Source organism: Tyto alba, unplaced genomic scaffold, assembly GCF_018691265.1.
Source record: "Tyto alba isolate M040663 unplaced genomic scaffold, T.alba_DEE_v4.0 Super-Scaffold_7, whole genome shotgun sequence".
NCBI classification, from domain to species: Eukaryota; Metazoa; Chordata; class Aves; order Strigiformes; family Tytonidae; genus Tyto; species Tyto alba.
Genome location: NW_024881328.1, coordinates 4,902,003 through 4,920,556, shown reverse-complemented (window position 1 = coordinate 4,920,556; position 18,554 = coordinate 4,902,003). Strand labels below are relative to the sequence as shown.

At 38.6% G+C, this 18,554-nt stretch overlaps 1 protein-coding gene across 7 annotated transcripts in view; it reads right to left on the bottom strand.

Annotated features, from left to right (window-relative positions):
• The window catches only part of GTDC1 (glycosyltransferase like domain containing 1), a 204,598-nt gene that overhangs the window by 184,475 nt on the left and 1,569 nt on the right, over positions 1-18,554 (bottom strand). For 6 of the 7 annotated variants that reach the window (XM_042808522.1, XM_042808525.1, XM_042808528.1 and 3 more), the window contains exon 2: positions 9,988-10,105. In XM_042808522.1, coding sequence (XP_042664456.1) covers positions 9,988-10,003 — 16 coding nt within the window. In that variant the 5' untranslated portion in view covers positions 10,004-10,105. Of the gene's footprint in view, positions 1-286; positions 375-9,987; positions 10,106-18,554 lie in introns of those variants that run through there. The other variant, XM_032997457.2, reaches the window with a different exon arrangement.

Genomic DNA, 18,554 nt, shown 5'->3' with positions numbered 1-18,554 from the left:
CAGGACAGCCAAGCAATACTTCAAAAGTAATTCTACACACACTTTTATTAAGGCATCAAGAAAGTTACAGCTGATAGCAACACTGAGTCGAATGTAAAAATTTGAAAGTGGTAGCCACTAACAGTTAATCTGTTTAAAGAAATGTTAAGGATGAGAAGTGGCTTCCCAAGTAACCTGCTTCCTTTCTCCTTCACCCCGACAAACAACTAGGTGCTGTGCAATGAATCTGGCTGGTTGACGGGGTGGGCAGAAACTGCAGGAGTTTGCTGCTAGCTGGGGCGCTCACCTCCTCGTGATGTCCTTTGGGTGTGGGTATCCACGCGAGCCTCCAACCAGTCCCAAAACCACCACCACCTCGCAATGTATGCTTCAGGAAACCACTGAGCTAAAGACTTTTCCACTTGCAAAACCTGCAACAGCAATATCCGTCAAATGAGGCTGAGCATCACAAAGCTGCCCTACAATATGAGCAGCGAAAAGAGAACAAGTCACCTCTTCATCACCTAGAATGGCAAGAACAGGATAGCCCCAGACGACAGACAACTCAAGCAAAACAGTTACAAAAAGTACAGGTAGAAAATGAACATCTGAGCAGTTTTCTAGAGGACCAATTTAGACCCAGGACAGCCGGTTAGCTCCAGCCTGGCGTTAGCCTTGCCAGACTGCCCTGCATTCACAAGGTAGCATACGCAAGTTAAATAAAGCCAGGCCAGACCTGACTTGGCTCTGCACAGCACCAGCTTGTGCGTTTCTCCAACCGTTTCACACCTAATTTACAGAGTACATTATCCATCCACGTATCGCTGAGATCTAACCTGAGAAGTGACTAGAATCAAAATCAGTTAATTGATTAATGCTTAAGTGAAACATGGAAAGCAAACATAACACACCGGAAGACTTTCTGAAAATGCATTATTTTTATTCTGACTTCATTAACAGTCCAGTACTTCCGAAGGATTAACGAAAAAGCTATCAAGAAATAATACAGAAAAGGAATACTGATTTTCAGTGAACATGGCAACACATGATGAAGCAGAGAGACCTTTTTCATAGTAAAGAGTTGAGCCAGGGTGTTCAGAGAGCTACAGGGACATGTGAACTCACCCACTTGATCTAGAAGCTGAGTTTATTTATTTTTATGAAACAGCATTTTGATAATTCCTCCCTGAATCACAAAGTCACTCTAATACTCCTCAATCAACAATACAAGGGTCATCATTCTCACAAAATTGACAACACATTTTTTCACACCAAGGTTTAGGAAAGAACAGAAAAGTCTGCCTAAACATCTAGAACAGAAAACATTTACCTTAAAATTAATACCAATTCCTTAATAAAGAATAGGTCAATGGGTGTTATGTATACACATAAGGATTATTTATACAAACTTTACTTGTCAAGCAGGACACAACGTTTCATTTACAACTGTTATTTTTTAATGAGCAACTAAAGACAAGTCCAGGAAGAGCATGAGTAAGTTTCTAAACAAACAACTTATATAGATGCTTTTTAACAGGTCCAGACAAAACATTCCTTAAAATTGCATTTACAAGCCAAAACTGACCTCCGGCATCACACTCAGTATGTACAAGATAACCTACGTGGATACTGACCTTAATACAACTACACAGGCAAATTTTGCGCAACGAAGATGTGCTCTTGAACAAATGTTTTCCAATGTATTAGGCATACAGAAGCTTTTTTCTGCATCAAGAACCACACGTCACATTCCTCAAACAGTTTATTTTCTTGACCAAACACGCTGTGGACAACCTACGGAGGATACCCCTCGGTGTTCCTCTTTGAGATTCTCATCTACAGTTTCCACTAACAATGAAAATATGTGGATTTTTTTCCCCTCAAAAATGACAGTCGCGTTTAGGATCAGCTTCCCTAAGCTCAAATGCCAAAAAAATGCCCTAAATGATTAGAGACTTTCAACACTACCAGAAGCTCTGATAGAGATTTTTATTGACTTTAAATCAAGCGCAGATCCAGAGCCCACAATAATGCAAAAGCAGGGAGAGCAGAGGACAACAAGCAGCAGGAACGGCTGTATAAGATGCAGGAGAATCCTATAGCAAAATCAGTGGCTGGTCTGATTCAAAACACAAATGGAGAGGAAAAAAACAGTCAACTCCTCACTTACCAGGCCTCCCTAGAACTACTTACGCATAAAAGACTGGTATAAAATGAAGTGAGCTATATTTCACTGTATCAGGATCAGTCTTTCAGGCGGCGTACTTTGCTCACGACACTGAGAGACCTGCAGCCCCTCTCTCAAGAGCAGGTAACATTAATGCCATCATCCCGGCCAGACTGGCCATCCCACCAGCCATCAACCCCACAGAGGAACGTACGCTCCTATCATACCACAGCCCGTACCCTTCTCTCCACACACACGTACCCTCAGATCTTTCCAACCATTCAAGAGCTACAACAGGCAAAGGGGAGGAAAGCTGGCCCACAAAAACGCACAATGTTTCCAACCTCTTCCCAACGCCTCACACTTTGTGCGGCAGCTCTACTAAATCCCTGGCCATACCTCAAATCGTCAGGTTTCTCCAGATCTTTCAGTTCTGAAGAGTGACCCCTGCCCATGTGACCAAACAGATTCCTTCAGTGGATCTTAAAATGATTTTAAATGCTTAGAGACAACGCCTCAGTCTCTTATTTGGGTGCTATAAAATGTTCCTGAGGCTTTCTTTGGGAAATTCTTGTTAGCAGAGGCAACAGGCTCTAACAGCGCATTCAACCTTTAAAACAACTGCCATCAGGCCAAAGTCCCAGCCTCACATCCCAAACCCAAACTGTAAGACATTTCCCTGAGCATAACAAAATTAACAAATTAACAAACGTTTAAGACTGGACACATTTAACTATTTGTACTCCATAAATTACAGAACAACTAAAAGGCTGAAAACAGGAAACTGGCTTAAACCAATGTCACAGAATCGGGTGGGCAGAATGCTTTTGTCTGCAAGAAAAAATTTACGTTTCTAAAATATTTTAAATAGGTTTATATTGACTTTAAAAATTTAAATAGATTCTTACTGCAGTAAAAGGCATGCTTTATAGCTGAGTAACTAGATCACCAGACATAAAAAAAAAAAAACACATGCCCCACAGATTCCCCATGCAGAATGTGCATGCTCTTGAGCATTTATCTCTGCCTCAAATGCTCCAAGTTGTAGAGCTTTAGACCACCACAATAATTTAAATAAAATTCAGAATATAATGTTCTAATACTGTCTTTACAGTTAAATACAATGCTGGCAAATGCTTACCAGGTTACATATGCTAAGCAGTTCAAGTGATAATCATAATGATGAATGTGTAATCTAATGCCCATTTGCTTTGATTTATATGAGCCATCATACAAAAGTCTCGTGTATCCATTTTAAGTCAATGGGAAGGATCCCATTTTTCCTGACCTGAATCAGTGTTCAGCGTAAACTCAGGCACTTTGTGGGGTTTTTTTGCATTACACAGAATCAGTCTTTGCACAGACTTAAAGATGCCCGGGGCCGCACAGTCCTTTGCAATCTCAGCAACTGGCCCTCTCATTCCCTGTGATAGTCTTGCTGAAAAAAATAAGATCAACCAAATTTCCCCCTGCCCTTTCAGCTGTGGGAGAAACAGATCAGCCTATTCTCTACTTCAGAAGAAAAGGCCTTGAAAGGGTCAACCTTTCATATGAAAAACAGATCATTAACAGTGAATACAGAACTACTTAGATTCTCCCTTTTTGTTTGTATAACTGGGATTCCATTGTACCTAGTTCAGAATACTCTGTACTTTTATATATATATATATACACATGTATATGTGGATACACACACCTACCCCCAAATAGCTTGTTTCTGAAACATATATAATGGAAGGCTTGCTTACTGAATCAGAAAGAAGCTACGCGATGATAAGTCATTGCTCTTATTTTCAAAGTATCATGGTCCTGAGACAAACTGCAATTCATCAAACAAGCTTCACTGTAGCCTGCCCTGAATGCAGAAAACACTAAACCACACAGTATGGATAGGAAAACGTAGATGCAGGGTACCAGCTGCCTAACTGGCAAGTGTTACTTATTTTTACCACAAGCCACAGTTATGCTAACTCTCCATTGCTGAGCGACAGTCTTCTCCTCAAGACTGTTAATTCTCTTCTAGAATATAAAATCTAGACCAAAAAGTCCTATTGCAGCACCTAAGCCTATACAGTTTCCATGCAATGCTCTAAAACTGTGTCTACGATTCGGTCTACACCAACCTAGGCAACACCACATCACCCTGACTTCAAACATACCTTACCTACAGAAAAGGGCTGATTAGTTATATCAGTCCTCATTACAAAACAGCAATACTGACGGAGAAAAAAAATACATTATTTTGGGGAAGGAGAAGAAGTGTAGGTTGCAAACATCTTCAGCTAGACCAAACAAGTCACATTACACTACCTGACGCTACACCACCAGATGCTGTAAAAGCAAGCCTGGGCCAGGCTTGTAAATCCCACAGTCTACAGAAGCCCCTGAAAATAAAATAATTTAAAAAAAAAAAAAAAAGCAACCAAAACAAACTAAAAAACAAACAGGCTTTTAAAGTTTACATAGATCTTCCAAAAGTTACCAAAACATAGGTTTTTTACTTAAATTCCTGAATTATCTGAAAATAATAAAATTTTTTCCCTCCATCAAAACCCATTTAAGTTAAATCCATGGCAAACAGCTCAATGTTTTTACATTTTGAGACAATGTTAAGAATAAAATTGCTCCCTTTGAATAGGATATAATACCTGCCAACTCCCCAAATAAAGGAGAATCTGAGGAGTTTCTAGAAAGAGAGATTCAGGCGTAGGAAACACAAGCATCACAGTATTATTGCAGAGTACAGACAAGAAAATGTTGTCAACCAAATACAGGAAAATTCCACAGTATGGAAAGCACATAATGTGGAAATAAGTGTCCTTGTACTTTGTTAGTACAAAGACAGCACTGAAGCAGAGCTTCATTTCCCTGGCTGAAGATAGTTAACTGATAAAAGCAGAGGTTATGAAAAAGTATAATCAAGTGTACACGGAAAAGTGGTTATTAGGGTATTAAAAATTTGGGGGAGGGAGGTTGGGATTGAAGGCTGAGTAGCAAACTGAAAATATAAAACTGTGGACCCCCCCGACCTTATATGCAATGCAACAGACACAGCTACAGCCAGCAGGGCAAGAACAAAACCACATTATCAGTAGGCAACCATAAAGGGTGACTGCCACTACTCTTAACTCTTATCTTAAAATCTTGTGACAGTAAATTGTGAAGGGTGTTTTCCCTCCATGTCTCTCAGACGACTGGGATTTAAGGACCCAGTTACTTAGCTGGTAGTCCCTGAGATCAAAAAGGGCCTGAAACACCGTAAAACGTTTGTCGAACAGGATTTCGTTACATACTACAGCGGTACTACCAAAGGAACTCCTCCTTGGTAACGCAGTACACTACCATGTCAAAACAACATCACTGACATTTGAGATTCAACCTCTCCCACTTCCATCACTCCCCATAACCTGCTCAGCAGAATCACCTGCTTGGAAGAGCACACTTCACTAGATCTCCCAATGAGTCAGCACGAGAGAGAAATATCAACACTCAAAATGGAGACTTAAAAAAATATAGCAATTAAAGATCCTGTAACACTTTCATATACTACGCTTCAGCTAGAAATAAAGTTCAGTAGAGAATTTATGATTTTTATTGACAACACAAAATAGCTTTGTGTACAACAGACATACTGAATGGAACCATATCCATTTGCTTTCATGCACGCTCTCACACAGTGTAAGTTACATGGAAGCACAACTCGTAACAGAATGACTGTGTGTACAGCAAGACTTCTCATTCATAAATGTGTCTAGATCCTAATCAGATAAAATCACTTAGCTCCTGATTCTCTGAAAAGACACAGTTATGTTAAATGAGAACCCCAACACCAAACTATCATCTTGAAAAATGCTTCAGCCTTACCAGTTTGCACTCACCATTTGCATTTTTGCAGAGACGAGCTGCAGAAATAGCATCCAAAGTCATAATTTGTGACCTTTTAACATAAATTCTAACTTCTTAGATGAGTTCTTTTATATTCCATCCCATGTTCTTCCGTAAGAGCTGCCTAAAAATACTTCGCATGAAAAACTAAATGTTCCCAGTGACAACTCTGATCACATCCTTCTTCGCACATCAACATTAAAAGATGCAACAACAGCAAAAACTACTAGTTATTCTTATAACTTCGAGACTAAATCCTAAATATAGTACGTTTTCAAGTTCTCTTTCCTAAAATTCAAATATGTTCATTGCTTTAACCAAAAGCTAGCAAAGTACAACTTGTATTGTGCTGCAGGCCATAAAGTGAATGTTCTTTATCTGAATCACGGATGGATGAAGATGAAAAGTAGTTTTTGAAAATTTACAACAGTTCTGACACTCCTGTGTGTTGCTTGTAACAAGTTACCCCGGACTATTTATTAAACTTACTCCAGACCTTTTACTATCTTCAGAAAGATAATTTTCATCAGTTCTTCACGTCTTTAGACCCAAACACGGGAAAAGGCACAGAATATTGCCAGAAGCCCCAGCTGAAAAAAAGGGAGCAGCGGTAAGAGAGAAGGACCCCAGCACCTGCTTCAGTCAGCCTGGAGAGGCTGTGCTTTAAAAATAGTATTTGGTAGTGAATTTTGTCTTTAGCACAGCACTCGGGTGATGTTTTGTTATCATTTGTCTACCCTAAGCAACTACTCTGCTATATAAAAAAAGTGCCCCAAGTGAGGGGAAATTATTAGAGCCCTCCCTCCTCTTCTCCATCTTAGACTGATGCATCTCCACCAGCACTGCTTCCAGTATTTCACAGCAGAGACCTGTATTGTTTGTGAATCATATGGAATTCTTCATTTCTCTACCCCAAAATTAAACTGTTCTTATACCTGAGACTGAATATTGCCAACATGTGCTAAATGGCTTTAAGATCCAGTGTCTTGAGCAAGTTAGAAACAGGACTTTTAGACTAATTTCTGGAAAGTATGTGGGAGGTTTGGTTTCTTATTCAACAGGTTGCACATACTTGCCTGTGGCAGTCTTGGTAAATTCTTTAAATTTAGACACTGGTTTTACAGTTGGAAAAATAAAGTCTCGATTATGAAGAGATTCCAATACCTAAAAATCTTTTACATTTGACTTTCTGAAAAATATGTTACCAGCTTTAAAGTCAGTCTTTACACAGCATTACAGAACACTGTATGCTGAGATGCAAATACAGATCTACGATGTGATCATAGGTACATTATTTTATTGCAGTTTAAACACCAGCCCTCAGCAAATGTCCATGACATCTGACTGTGCAGCTACCCAGAGGAGACATCACAACTGCAAACTCTGCCTACTCCTACGAGCAATGAATCTTCTGTACAGCACCTGAAAGGGCAAAAAGAGCCTGCAACTGGTTCTGGAGCTTCCCAGATGATCCCAGGGTGCTAAGGCAGAGGTGAAAATAGATACTCTGTCACCACATGCAACAATGTCTTGCAGGAGCAGACGGAGCCCTGACCTTTCTGCAAGCTGCTGTAGTTCAAACTTACAGGTAAAGCAACATCAGACATAAGTGACTGCTGCTGTTTTCAAAGACTTGATACTTTAAAAGCTAAAGCCCCTGTTGCTAGCAGTCCTTTGCTAGGATTTGCTTTCTCTCCTTCTTTCTTCAGATACCATTTGCTGTGGTGTAACAGAGGATTCGAACTTAGGTGATTCTTCAAACGACTCTAGGGAACACCTGGAGATCTTGCAAGACGCTGGACACCAATACCAGGGTATGAAACACCTCCGCTGCAACAAAGATGATCTGAAACAAGATGTCCAAGCTTGGACTTGAAATTAAGTGTCCCAGAAGTAGAAACACCACCTAGAAATCCAGAGCCATTTAGCTTGAAATCACACAGGAATTACTAGCGAGCTCACTTGTGAGATATTATCTTTACAGAAAGGCATCCAGTTAAATGACAAAGCAAGCATGGCCTTTGCTGGCAGCTCTCAGAACACCCTAAATACTCTCTTGTGCGCTAACATACAGTCTAAAAAACCTGCATATAACAGCATCCCACTAATTCTTCCAATTCTTTTTTTTTTTTACATGTATCTACATGTACAAGGACTTTACATGTATATATGAAAACTCAGTAAATAAACTTCAGATGCTTTGAGCTGCAACACAAGATTTCTTTTTAGGAACCACCAGAAATAATCAAACCAGTATTTCTGTAATTTGTTTTCCCACTGTTTAAAATGGTTTCTGTACACCTTCTCTGTGAAATAAGCTGAGTAATAGTTATCACAACATTTTTCAAACACTTATCACTATGCCCTGCTGATAAAGAAGGTTTCACCCTATAACCACTAAAACTTTTCCTCTCAAAACAAGATATCAGCAGAGTCTTAGTCAGTATTCACATAACAGAATTACAGTTTTCAGAGCAGTTTACCAAAGATTCAAAAAATACATTATTTTTCAAAGCAAAATAATACATTGCATTTGGAAGGTGTGTGTTTGCTCTCCGTACTAACACATTACATACCTGAAGGGGTTTCTTAAACAAGCCAAACCTACCCAGCAACTCTGGGCTGTAACTATGCTGATCAGATCAACTTCACACGTGTTAAAAAAATGGAAAGCAAGAAATAAAGGTAAAGTCTTAATGTATCAACAGCTTCTCCTGATTTCATAGAGTGCATTGAAAGAATAAACATTGAAAATCCTGGCCATACATTAAGGCAATTCTTACACCCAAGCAATCTGATAATGTAGCATTGTGTATCAAGCCAGATTTTTCATAAATTATGATCTAAACAGAACACTAGTCAATTCACCAAAAGATATCAAAGATATCCCTTTATTACAAATGATCCAAGTATCCCCCTTGAGGCTACGGCTATCAGAAAGCATTTAGTTAGCTCCCAAGCCAATATTTTTCATATCTGTTTTATTATGAAACTGTAACACATTTTCAATAACTTTTAGCTTTGCTACACAGAGCAACAAATAATTTCCCAGAACCCTTTGGAAAATCTGACATGCGAAATGATTCTCTAGTCAACTTGTGTATTATTAAGCTGAAAAAAACATATATCAGATCATTTGATCATTGGGTGGAATGGAAAAGTATTGGGAGCTTCAGGACAGATGGACGAACTTCAGGTCATATAAAATACTACCAAGACTGTATTTGAAGAAAAATGTGAAAGTTCGTGAAAGCGCCCCGGGTGAAAATACTTTGTGTTGCTAAGAAACATCATCCCTGATGATGGATGAATTAAATTGTCTCAGTTAGTAGAGCCAACTCCAGGCATCCCTCATTTATTAGTAGAATGTTTTCTTGCACTGGTAATTTATTTCAACAGTTACATACAAATAAAAAGCCCTATCTTTAAATGAAACTGAGAATTTCAAACTTGCATAATTAATGCTAGAAAGCACAACAGAGTTCACATCTTGAACAGAATTTAATAACTACATTTTCAAATTTTTCATTTTTAAATGTAATACTAACACCTCCAAACAATTAAGAACTTATTTTAGGATAGTCTGCAATGAAATATACTGTTCAACTTCTGAAATTATTCGATATACAATCCAGTGAAGAATAAAGCTCTTCAAATATTTCTAAGTACTGAACAACATAAACATTCAGGTAAACGAATTTTAAACACCACCGAGAGAAAAGCATATTCCTTTGTCATGTATTGTGATGATGACACCAACACAGAAACTAAGCACGGAGGAAATAATGCAAACCACCTGCTTTTCTCATTTGGAGGCTGTCTTCATGTTTCATCTAGTTCCTCTTTTAATATATTACTTACAGGCTGTTTCTTCTGCAGAACGTATTCGTGAATTTACAGCAGTGAGTCTTTCCATTTCTGAAGTATGTGTTCTCTGTTGAACTCCCAGAGCATACCTGCTTTGCCTGCCATGAACTGTGTTAAGTGAAGTCCTTTCAAAAACGTTATACCTGGAGCAGAGGAAGGCCACCAGCTTGCCTCTTCCCACAGGCTGCACAGCGGGCCAGAGGAGCTCTCCTGAGAAGGGAAAGAAAAGCAAGCACATCTCACCTGGCACAGCCTTCGAGAGCAGGGCGCAACAGCAGAGGCGAAGCACAGCAAGCGGGGAGCCCCAGCGTAAGCAGGAGTCCTGAGATCAGAAAGTAGACATATGACTGCTGCTCAGAGAGGATGGAAAAGGGTAGAGTTTTCTTAACAACTCAGAGAGGAATATGTAATATTTTATGCCACACAGAAACCAATGCGGTTGCTGTACTGAGACTAAACCAAGGGCAAATACCAATTTTGCAAGAACAGAGTTGGCAAAGGGGAGCATCATTAAAGAAAATTAATTTTAATTTATCTGATGGCAAGGCTTTGAGATTTTTCTTGTTCCTCTAGATTGTGTTCTAATGAAGAATTCAAGTTAGAAGGCCCAAGTTTTAGCACTGGAGAGTTCAATTTGAGGAAGAAGGGAAAAAAAAAACTCTGTAAATGATTCTTTGGATCCCGTCACACCTTCCAAGTCAGAAAGGACCATGCACAGTTACAGGTTGAGGCCACGTATTCAGCTAGTCAATATGCAGAGGCAACCACAGAGGCTCTTCTTCCCAAATAACGCCACCGCGGAGAAGTTACCACTGGAGAGTCTGAGAAGAAGTATTTAATCATTATACCAATTTGGCAGCACTACAGGAGATGTGCCTCCTGTGGGCCTGACGAGGAAGAGCTGTACAATCTAAGCAGAAGCATTGCAAAACCTCAAAGGACGTGTCTTATCTGCACCACTTGTGCTTCTGGAATCCCAGAAATCCTGAAGACAGAAGGCAGATCAGACTGCAACTTTCCTAGGCACAGATGTTGCGATCACATCTGCCTCAACTGTAAGACATGGTTCTTGCTACTTTCTGACTCTAGCAGCATTTCTTAGTTGCTTCGTTTTTGGAAATGCCAGAGCAGAGGATAAAATAAAGTGTTTCTGATCATATCAAGTAGACTAAAACACTAACATAAAAGAAAAACGCCTGCAGATTATGTTCCAAAGAAATAGCATGAAAGAAAAGGTTTTGAAGTAGACATACCCTCTCTCCCCCTCCTCCCTCATCTACATGACTCACAAAGTAACACTTACTTCAAATATTAAGATCTGTTTGATCAAAGATTATTTTTAAAGTCTTGATCTAGCAGCCATGAAGAGTGACCATTTGTGTACGGATTCACTTCAAGTTACTCCGAGAAGCGCACACATATCCAATTAATTACAAGTGATTTTTACACACATCTCCAAGGAACTGAACCACTGTCAACCCAGGTATGCACATCCTCATAAACATTTTCCAAGTTTTTTATCTTTTATCTCACTAAAGATTCCCTCCCAAACACCTATAGCTACAAGATGTCTGACTTACTTTGTCCAGCTCCAGGTTCCCCAGTACAAGACATACCCAAGCAAATGGCCCCCAAACCAACAAAGGACTCAGAGCCCTTCTACAATTCCAAATGTCAGGTCTGCTTTAAGGTATGGGTTGCAGGACTCCAACCATAATAAGCTTTTTCCTCTTGGCCCTCACATCATAATGCAGACAGCATTTTCAGTGCAGGATTATTTAATGTTTTCATTTATTGCTTGGATGATGAACAATATAGTTGCAAAACTTTGTAGTTACCTGGGAAGGGCTGCAAGCATTCTGAGAAGCAGAATTAGAATTTTAAAAGGTAGGACTAAGTGATTAACAGAACTGAAACTGAGGTTTTAATACTGAATTAAATTCAGAAAGTGAAAATTTAATTTGAATTTGTATTAATAGGAGGATCATATGCAAAAGATGATAAGATTTGTTCAATTCATCACTGATACTGACTGACTGAGGTTGTACATTATGTTCAGGTCTGGATACACAGATGTAGGTAACTGAGAAAAGCTCAGAAGAAAACCTAAGCAATCAGGGAAAGTTAAAGGGAAATGGGCTTGCTGGGTACAGAAAAAAAAACAGGTGAATAAAGAAAGAGGGCGCAGGCTTCAAAACAGGTTAACAGCAGTTACAAAAATTATGATCATGTCCCATTACTGCAACATCCACAGCAGGAAAGAGAAAAAAAAAAAAAAAAAAAAAAACACCAAGAAGCTTAACGGGTTAGGAAAAAAACCAGAATAGTATTAGAGGAAATACGCTATCTCTAGGGATAGTTAAACAACGAATTAGGTTATGAAGGGGTTACATAAACCTTCACTGATTGTTTTTAAAACCTGGTAAGATGAACGTGTCAGAAACCATCTATACATATCTATCTGGCTTTACAATGAACACTATATGCTCACACATGCAGTACAGGGCCTTAGTGTAGAACGGATGACCTCCAGAGATCTGCATTTTCTTTTCTAAACCTAAAGGCTGTATGAGTTTAGGCTCCTGCCAGGCAAATCAGCAGGTGACTTGACTGCTCCTCAGAGCTCCAAGCAGGCTTTTGATATCTCTTTTTCTTAAATAGCCAAGGCAGTCTGTGATTGACAATTTTCTATCACATCAAGCATGCTACCTTAAATATGAAGTACTCTGAACGATCCACCAGGGAAATAAAGTCAAACTACAGAGAAGGCAACGGCAACCAACCCCAGGAATCCAGTCCCGAGAATGAAATCAAACCTGCTAAACTGGGCAAGGATGCACATCCCATTAATACCTGGAAATACAGGTAGTTGTTTTTGTTTCTAGCACCTACAATAAATAAGCTTTAATAAAAAGAAGTATTTAATAAAGTACTTAGAGAAATAAGGAGGGAAGGTTTGACGTGTCTAAGCTTATTTTCACAGCGGTATGAAAGGAAATGAGGTAGAGTCAGAGCTAATTCTCCTTATATAATTTCACATGGAATGATTAGTTCTGCCCCAACAGTAACAGCTTTCCAGAGGGTCCTACTTGTCGCCAAGATTGCATACAGATGCTGTAAGTGTAGCTTCCCTATTCTCTACTGACAACCAACTTAAAAGGCCAATATAATATTCATTTTACTATAGAATGAAATTCACAGCATGAATAGTAAAATAATGTCACAGCTACCATGAAACTGCAGTTGCATGTTGGGGGTTGTGACTTTTAAAAGTTTAATCATGAAAGAGATTCATAAAGAGGAGCATGCAAAGTAGCTTTCTCCGTTAGCCATGTCCTGTGGTCCTTAAGGATGTCTAAGAGCAGCATAAGCTGTGGGCTCACGACAAGAGGGCGAAGCCATGGAGGAGCATTCATGTCACATGCCCCTGATGACTTATTTTTTTTTCAGAAGGCAGGTTTTCAATCATTACTGTGCTAAATGCCCCCCTCTCTTAAGCCTGATTAGGAAAGGCATTCCAGATGCACGGGGCTGCTGAAGGTGGTGGAATTCCGTAAGTCACCTGGGTCACTTCTGGGTGAAATACCAATTACTGGCAATTCATCTCGACGAGGCCAACAAAACCAAGCCCATAAGAGACATCACTCAGCCCAAGGGTGAACGTATCACATGGATAATCTTAAAACTCTTCGCAAAAACTTGTAACGGGCATTAGTGCTTTTATAAAGCACTACACTGTTTTGTATTTAATCCATTAATAGACACCAGTACAAAAGCCACATTCAATTCCTAAATTGCTACTGCAAGTTCCAGATCAGCTACTACTATTCATTTAAGCTGTTTTTTAAAATATACGTATAAATATTTAACCTTCCAGGGAGAAATATCCTACCTTAGTAAACTTTATTAACAAAAAACCTAAATGACTCCCCTGAACAGCATGCCAAATAATGGAATAAGAACTTTAAATGGGTATATTTTGCACTTATTAGCACAACCATTTGTTTTGCAAAAGACCTCCAGATTAAATACAAAGCATGCTATTAGTTTTAGGCACAAGAACAACCAATTTTTTACGCCTTGCCAGAAATAATGAATAATTAGGCCAGCACCACCCTACAGTCATTTCCATAAATCCTGCCTGTACATTTAAGTCACAACAAAAAAGAAAACTGACTTAATGATAACAAAGGCATATTTCTTGTTAAAGTTTTCTTAAAGCAAGATCAGGACAAGAAATTATTCTCTAAAGCCAACAAGACGATGTTATTCTTTATTTGGAGAACTTTAATTTATCTCAAACCACAAAGTTATACTCAGAAACTTGCTGCATTAAACTGTGATCTAGTAGACAGACAAGGTGAATGGCAAAACTTTCAACTGGGAAATCACAAAACACGTAAGTTCACAGAATACTGCTGGATTCTGCCAAGTCATTTTACAGCATATTGCTTGTGTAAACCTCAAAAATAAGTGGAAAATAAAAGATGTAATATGTTCAACTACTTGTTGAATTTTTGTTTTCTGGAATATTTGTATGTAAAGTAAATATCAAAGCAGAAAGATATATAGGAAATATGACACTGAGCACCAGATGAAATTAGGATCTGTACTTCACTTAAGATTTTAGTTTTTAAATTATGGAAATTATGGTGTTTCTGAGAAAGCACTTTTTTAATTATATGCACAAGGAAAAATATTTATAAAAAACACCTTATTTTCACAATGCAGTGTGGACTTTCTTCCCATTTTATTTACAAAGGTGTCATCTGGTAAATAAAACACTATGAAAACAGAATCAAGATCTCCATTGTCAAATACTCCACAATAACGTGATTAACGCGCAACTCTGAGGCTTCTTTTTCCCCCCTTAAACCAATCTGATAGGAAAGAACATTAAAAGGGTGACGTTCTTCCAAGAGCTGGTTTTAGAAAGGGAGCTATCTTCACCGTTTGTTCTCCCAAATACTCTGCCACTACAGTCACGGATCATCATTGCTCTACCTAATCACTCCGTTCTGAGTTTTCAGCATTTCCAAACATTCACTCTTGCACATATGCACAAAACTCCGTGATATTCTGGAAGTTCTTCTATATAATGGCTTTACAACAGTTCTGTTTCTAGTACATACATTTTATTAGGCTTTAGGAGGATGAACCAAAAATATCAGTTCTCTGAAGCAGCAGCTTGTTTTCGTCTTTTCGGATTGAGAAAAATACCAAACAGCAACAGCGAGGTCTTCATCCTTCATTCCAACACACTTGACCACTGAATTCTGCCAGGGTGAGTAATGCCCATCATGGAACATGAATTGAGGAAATCTTCCATCCCAGACAAGGAATAAAACACTGCATCATATCAGATCTGAATCCAACTACTTAGGCGTAAACTTAAGGGGTGTGGGTTGTTTTGTTTTGGATTTATTTTCCCTCGCAATGGCAGCTTCTAATAACAACTAGGAAACAAATTTTGCACTCTGGATAGTATTTATTCATCAGGACCGCGATCACGCAAGTTTTCTGTTCCAAGAGGGATGGCCAAAGTAACCTTTCTAAGGAACACTGTTGCACCTCTAAGAAGAAAACATTCCCACAGTATTTATGGCATTAACATAGACAACTTGTTGCACAAATACGGCATCTGACTGCCCAAAGATAATCTTGGAACAAAACTGGAAAACAGCATGTGAAGCCACACGGGTCGCACTGTTGCACAGACACAATACGTAAAGATATTTTCAGATGCAAAACTGATTAAAATCCTCTTTTTGTCAACCTAATAATTTTTTCTACATTTTTTTAGCAATAATTCAGCAAAACGAAGGTATGAAGATGATATTAATTCCAGTTGCATCTGAAGTGTCAGTGAGGGAACTTCCACTAAGCGCATATGTATTAAATTTCACACACATGTTGGCTACATGTAAACCTACACACCCAGAAATACCTAAATCAAAGTTGTTTATACAGCACTAACTTATTTTGGGATTTAGGTGCCTCAACTGTTTGTGTTCCTTCTGTGTCTTATCCCTAAATAATAATTATTTGTTGGAAAAAAACAAACCACACTCAGCACCTGGCCTTGCTCGCTTTCCTCAGAGTTCTGCATTTCATCATTAACTTTACATATTTCATTGTTAATTTTAGGCATTCCTCCCGTTCTCATTTGGACATCAAAGAGCCACTCATACCCAAAATACCAGCAATCTGAAGTATTGGCTTCCCTACTTATCGTCATTTATAACTTGAAAAGATCTTTGATTTCTTGCCTAAAGGAAATTCTGTGAATCAAAAATAAAACATGTATATATGCTCCCATATATATAGATATATGGGGTCCAGAATTTAGGATAATAGACTGTTTGGAGACATGGTTTTCACATTTAGGTTTCATACTGTCTGATGTTTCACACGTTTATTTTTACTTTCACATCTGACGTGCAGCAATATGGCTAGCTAAGGTGTACATTTAAGACATACTTTGATATGTATCTATTCAGAAGTGAAATTCACACTGGGGTATGTGTCCTTACAGCACTAAGGCGCTGCTTCACCACTGCTAACTGCACCGCTTACTGATGGCTGGGGGCAGAGGAAGGCAGGCTCTCTAGAGCCCCTCGTTATCAATTCTGCCACCAAAGATTAACATGATTTTCCTGCTTTACAAACTTGGTAGAGCACATTTCTCACATATATTAAAAAAAAAAAAAAGTAGCCAATGCATTTCTAAAATATCTGCTGCATGGGCTCCTAACAGCCTTGCATATATATTTAGAGTCTGTTCTCCACTTTTGTGTATTTATTTAAAATTAGCAATATTAGTAAGTTATTCGACCAGTCCCAGACAATGAGATACTCACTCTGTTCAAGTTAGGAAATCATTTGCTTTGGTTTTTTACTACTCCCGCCACACAACAGCTTAAGTCTCAAGCAGCAGTACACAGAAGCCCTCAAATAGAATAGTCAACATTAAGGTCCCGTTATTTATACCAGTATCACTAAAAATAAAACCTAAAATATATTTTAAGTGTATTTCCTTACAACAGAATGCCATTGTGTTCACAGAGGAACATATAGATATGTTTCTTCTGAGCACAGAGTCTAAGACCCAATTTATATAGAAATAACAGCTCTTTAAATCAATTATCTAACCAGGTAAGGTCTCAAGTCTTTGTCCAAGACTTCCTCTTTGCAACTGAAAGAGCTAATACAAGAGAATATTCCACATTCAACACTGGCTCAAAAACAGCTGCAGGAGAAATGCCTTGTCTCAATGGCTTTCCCAATCTGAACTACATAGGACTGTTTTGTATAAACATATTCTGATCTTGTGAAGACAAACAATGCAGTACATATATTTTCTTTTTTTTTGAGTTAGATTCCAGCTGTCCACACAACAGCGAGGAATTTAAATACAGCAAATGCTTCCAAAACTAACGGCCTTTTCTACATCAGGAAATGCTTGGTTTGATCACAGCTTACAGCAGACATTCAGTTTTTGCCCAAGCAGTTTATTCCAGGAGCCCTGAGTGAAAGAAAGCATACTGATAAAGCGCTGTTTTGATGATAAAAACGTCGATCTAGAAATTTTCACCAGTGCAGGTCAGAGACCATAAACCTTCACTGCTCTGATTAACATTAGTCCATGCTGTAGACTGGGTGCGAGGCCTAAAATGCTCAAGGCATGTGGCCCTTCTTTAAGCTATGGGCAACATCAAACACTGCAGTCGTAGGGTGTAGAAAACATTTATAAAAAGCTAAACCAAGAATTTTTTGTTTTCATATTCTCAAATTTTATTGAGCAGAAAAGTTTGAGGATAGCTTATTACTTTCACCGGCCACTCTAAAATGGGCCTCCAGCCAAAGAAGTCTTTAAAATATGTCTATATTTTAGTTTTAAAACAACATTAAGGAAGTTGTATAACTTTTACATTAGAGTCTAAGTGACTTAGCAGCAAAAGCGACACGTTTCAGCTGTAACACAGGCACTTTGCAAGCTACGAGCATGAGTTTTGCAACAGTACAGTTGCACTTGGTACTGATCCTAACTCAGGAGAGAGAGCCACAAGGGCTAATTAACAGGTGTTTGTAACTCATGGCAAATCCCAAAACACTGACATTCAGGAGATGTTTACTGGTATCATATTAGTGACCCTAACCAAACACTTTCCCTCAGTCAAGTGAAACTGTGGGACAAGACCACTCTACTATGCGCTGTTCTTGACTTCATAGGGCTTTACTTTCACAATGCTACTTTTACCTTTTTTTTTTTTTTTTTTTTTTTTTACTTTTACAATATTACTGCATGAGAATTCAAACGGTGTTTTTATCAGCAGAGGGAGGAATTCTGTCTTGTATTTGTAAAGTACCAACACCTTGAGCTGGACAGTGGGTTTGCTTCCCAGGTTCTACCATCACTGTCAAGTGGCCAGCTAATAATTAGCTTGGGAAGTTGTTCAGAAAGTTTGTAAAGACCATGGTATTGCAATATTTGCAACATTGAGATTGATCCTCACCTTTCTGTATGTGGTAGGCATACAGATCCCAAAAAAGCACTGTATTAAAAAATCCTGCCCTAAATTGATTTATGCAATCTGGATTCATAGCATTTAAACGTAAGTCAGTAAGGATTTTACCAATGCATTTCACTATGCCT